A 4,494-nucleotide genomic window follows, 5' to 3' on the forward strand; every position below is an offset into this window, starting at 1 on the left:
TAGATCACGGTGGCGGAGCCCCGTCTGATTAAGTCTCATACACAACATTTCTTCCCTCCGTTGCGAATTGAAATCTATGGGAAATATCGAAGTGGCGGGCGGCGTATTCTCGATGATCGACGAAGGTAGGGTGAAGGGGAATTTTCTTCACGGCGTTGTGGGCTACTTCCGGGGGTTATAAACTCTGGTTCCGGGGATGCTGAGGCAGTTGAAGGGAATGCGGGGGTGTCTCTTGCTCCAGGACTTGATGTGGCAGTTGAAGGGGATGCGGGGATGTCTCTTGCTCCAGGACTTGACGGTGTTGTTTGGGGTGTGGAGTTTCCTCCGTAAAAATGTATATGACGAGATGTGGTGTCTCGATGTTGGTCCTGCGAATGGCGTACCTCGTTTTGATGACAGGGTCGAATTTGGTCGACATGGCGTTTGAAATGTTTTCCATTATAGTCTATTGAGTAGTGAAGATCGCCTAAGCGAGAGACTATCACTCCTGAGACCCACTTGTCCATACGGGTATTTCCAGAGAGAAAATAAACTTGTTGTCCAGACTGAAATTTCCGAAAGGAGGGGTTGAATTCCATCTGTTGTTTTTGCGAAATCCTAGTGCTGACATCTTGTGGTTTCACCAGGTCGAGGCGAGTGCGCAGATTGCGTCCTAGGAACAACTTGGATGGTGATTCTCCGGTGGTCGTGTGGGGCGCTTTACGGTACTGCCGTAAAAATTCGTTCAAATTCGTTTGTAGTGAATTTCTTGTAGTTGACATCGCTCTCAAGGCATCTTTCACCGTTTGGACGTAACGTTCTGCCTGACCATTTGTAGCAGGGTGGTATGGCGCTGAAAGCTTGTGAAATGTCACTCCGCTTTTTTGTAGAAAACACTTAAATTCGGCAGCAGTGAATTGTGTACCATTATCTGAAACGATGGTTGTCGGCACTCCGTACGTAGCGAATAGCTCATCCAGAATTTGAATCGTAGCGCCTGTAGTCGATGAATTGGTGACTTTAACTTCCAGCCACTTGCTGTACGCGTCGACGATGACGAGCAGCATCGCACCTGCGACTGGACCTGCATAATCAATATGTACTCGCTCCCACGGCCCCTTTGGATACTCCCAGTGATGATCGCTGAACTTTGGCGGGGCATGTGCATGGCGTGCACATTCCACACATGATTTTGCAGTCCGTTCGATGTCCGAGTCTATGCCTGGCCAGTAGATAAAGGATCGCGCTAGGCCCTTCATTTTTACTATACCGATGTGAGCTGCGTGTAGATCATCCAAGATTGACTGTCTCAATAACGGAGGTATAACTACTCTGTGCTCAAAGAGTAAGCAGTTGGCGGCGAGTGTGTAGTTCGCTTCCGGGGCCTTGTAGCCAATACGTGCGAGATTGCGACCTGTTTCCAACTCCCGCACTATTTTGCCGAGATGAAAGTCTTTGCGTGTCTCTCTCGCTATATGTTCCGCGCGAATTGGCAGCTGTTGGATTTGGTGTAGGGCAAATCGGTCAATTCCATCTTCTTCATTACCATCTCTTCCCCCGTGAAGGGACAGTTTGTTGACTTCGTTCCGCGTTGATGGATACGGTATCCGGGAGCAGTAATCGGCATTTATATTCTGGTTTGTAGGTCTGAAGACGACGTCGAAATTGAAGTGGGCCAGATAATCTGCGTAGTTTGCCATACGGCTAATACAGAGCGTTGGAAGGGACTTCTCAGGATGCAGAATTTGTGTTAACGGCTTGTGGTCTGTAATTAAAATAAATTTACGAGCGTATAGATAATAGAAAAACTTTTTCACTGCCCAAACAATGGCGAGAGCTTCTTTATCGATCTGGGGATATCGTTGTTCAGTGGTGGACATGGTACGGCTGGCGTATGCAATCGGTCGTTCCTGTCCATTTCCAAGTCGATGTGAGAGAACTGCTCCTAAGCCTGTTTTGCTCGCATCTGTGGCTAGGATCAACGGAAGAGATGGGTCGTATTGCATCAATACTTGAGGTGAAATCAAGGTTTTTTTGATGTCCTGATATGCCTTCTCTGCATTCGGTGTCCATTTAAATGGATCTGTATGTAGCATGTCTCGCAATGGGCGCGTTCTATCGGAGAGATTAGGAATGTACGCGCTATAGTACGAAGCTTTTCCTAAAAACAACTGCAATTGCTCCGGGGTTGCTGGCTGAGGTGCATCACGAATGGCTTCGATGTGTTTGTCCGATTTATGTAAACCATGACCGTCTATTTTGTGTCCCAAGCATTCCAAGGTCGGAGTGGCGAAGACACATTTTGTCCGATTAAGTCGTACACCGTGGGTCCTCAAACGGTCCAGCGTTGCCGAGAGTCTTGATAACAACTCGTCGAATCCGTTAGCGGAAATAATTATATCGTCGAAAAAATTGATGACACCCGACAAGCCTTTAAGAATGATTTCCATGTGTTTCTGCCAGATTGCCGGGATGTTGGAAGCTCCGTAAACCGCCCTCGTTGGTCGAACCAGTCCGTGCGTTGGAGTATTCAGTGTAAGGACATTTCGGAAGTTTTCATCGATGGGAAGATGCGTGTATGCATCCGTGATATCGAGGTGGCAAAAGAGCGTAGCTCCTCTCATTTTATTAAAAAGATGTTCGATCTTCGGTATTGGGTGTTCGTCAATGATCATTCTCGGGTTAACTGTCGGTTTGTAATTACCAGTGATACGTAATTTTCCATTCTTTTTAACAACAATATGAGTAGGTGAAGCCCATTCCGAGTAATCAACCTTTTCATAGAATCCCGATGCGATTTTTGCATCGATTTCTTTAGCATATTGGTCCCGCAGCGCTAATGGAACATCGTGTGCCTTGGCAAAGATTGGAGATGCTCCAGGTTTCAAATGCACCGTCGCCGGCGGACCAATAAATTTACCCGGGACGTCACTGAAGATGTCTTTGAAACTTGTCAGAAGCTGGTTGAGACGTGCATTCTGTTCTGGGGTTATCTGCGGTTCAGAAGTCAGCGAATTAACCGGATTGGTTGAAGAGAAGAGTCGATTTAAATTTATTTCGTGGGAGAAGTGCGAAATCCATTCCCGTCCCAAGAGAGTGTCTGTGTCTCCTGAAACGACGTAGAGATTAAGTCTTCGTGTAGCGGATCCAATAGTTGCGTTTACTGGGATACGACCAAGGCAATCAATATGGTGTCCTGTGTAACTCGAAAATTGCCTATCAGTTTTCTGTAAAGAAAAGTGGGGTTTAATCTCACGTAACTTTGATACTCCAATGATACCACATGGTGCTCCCGTGTCTACTTCCATCCCGAGGTTATGGCCATCGATCTTGACATTAATAATTTGCTTACCTGGAGAGGCAATTTCGTGAATTTGACTTAATAGTTGTAGGGAATCAACTTGAGCAGATGGCATTTCCGATTGAACCTGATTGGTGGAGGAATCCTGCGGTGTAGACCTCTTTGTCCTGCATACCTTAGATATATGACCGGTCTTGTCACATTTGAAGCATTTTGCTTCGCGGAATCGACATTGGCTTCTCAGATGTTGTCCTCCGCAACCATTACACGAACCTTGAAGTTGTCCGTTGTCCAGTGGTGATGTTCGATGTCGAAACTGTCCGCTTTTTTTCGTTTTCGGCATTTCATAACCCAGTTTGTTTGTCATTTCAGGAGCGGTTGCCGGTTCGGAGGTCCTAATTTCACTTGCCGTGTTCCGGGTTGCCTCGAGTGAATGCGCGATCTCGTATGCCGCACTGAATGTAGTCGGTTTCTTAGCGATAATTTCGTCGCACATATCTCGTGATTCCAGTCCGTGGAGAAGTTGTTCAATCAACATTCTGTCCAGAAATGTGTCGTATTCACAATGCGCAGCGCCTTGTTTTAAACGTAGTGCGAAATTTGCGATAGATTCGCCTTTTTGCTGAACGATTTGTCTGAATTTCACGCTCTCAACGTATTTATTTTTAGCTTGGTCAAAATGGTTTACCAATATCGTACGTAGTTCAGTGAATTGAACGTCTTCAGGGTCACGAGGGCTTACCAGGAATTTGATGGCGTTGTTCAGCTCCGCACCCATGTGAACTCGGGCGTAATTCGCATACTGCCCTTCTGGAATTTTGCTCAACTTCAACGCCCACTCGAAGCGCTTGAAGTAGTCAGCAACCGAAGTCTCTTCCGACGAGCGATATTCGGTCATAAAAAATGTAGGTGGTTTTGGTTGAATTAATGTGCCAGCCTCGGTACCGTCTTGAGGCATCTGGAATTCCGCGGAAGCATGACCGACGGATGTCTTGAGCGCACTAACAATCATCTGAGTCAGAGCTTGCATGAGTTCAGGAGATACGTTTTCCGCCATTTTATTTGTTTGCACGGAGATTACGCTGTTGAGTCGAAGATATCCTCACATCCAGCAGGCATGGACTTCTCGTCACTCTTTTGCATATCCCACTTCTGACACCAAAATTGTTGTATTCCGGGACGCCAAATAAGAATTCACAATTAATAGCACGAGC

At 46.5% G+C, this 4,494-nt stretch overlaps 1 protein-coding gene across 1 annotated transcript; it reads right to left on the minus strand.

Annotated features, from left to right (window-relative positions):
• Positions 1–175: 175 nt before the first annotated feature.
• LOC112464538 (uncharacterized protein K02A2.6-like) lies at positions 176–4,337 on the minus strand. The gene is made up of 3 exons (XM_025031583.1): positions 3,332–4,337; positions 609–3,088; positions 176–445 (listed from the first exon to the last, which is right to left on the minus strand). Exons 1-3 carry the CDS (start codon positions 4,335–4,337, stop codon positions 176–178), a joined length of 3,756 nt encoding a protein of 1,251 aa, XP_024887351.1.
• Positions 4,338–4,494: the final 157 nt, after the last annotated feature.

This window comes from Temnothorax curvispinosus, unplaced genomic scaffold, assembly GCF_003070985.1.
Source record: "Temnothorax curvispinosus isolate PA1 unplaced genomic scaffold, ASM307098v1 QBEX01014284.1, whole genome shotgun sequence".
NCBI lineage: Eukaryota > Metazoa > Arthropoda > Insecta > Hymenoptera > Formicidae > Temnothorax > Temnothorax curvispinosus.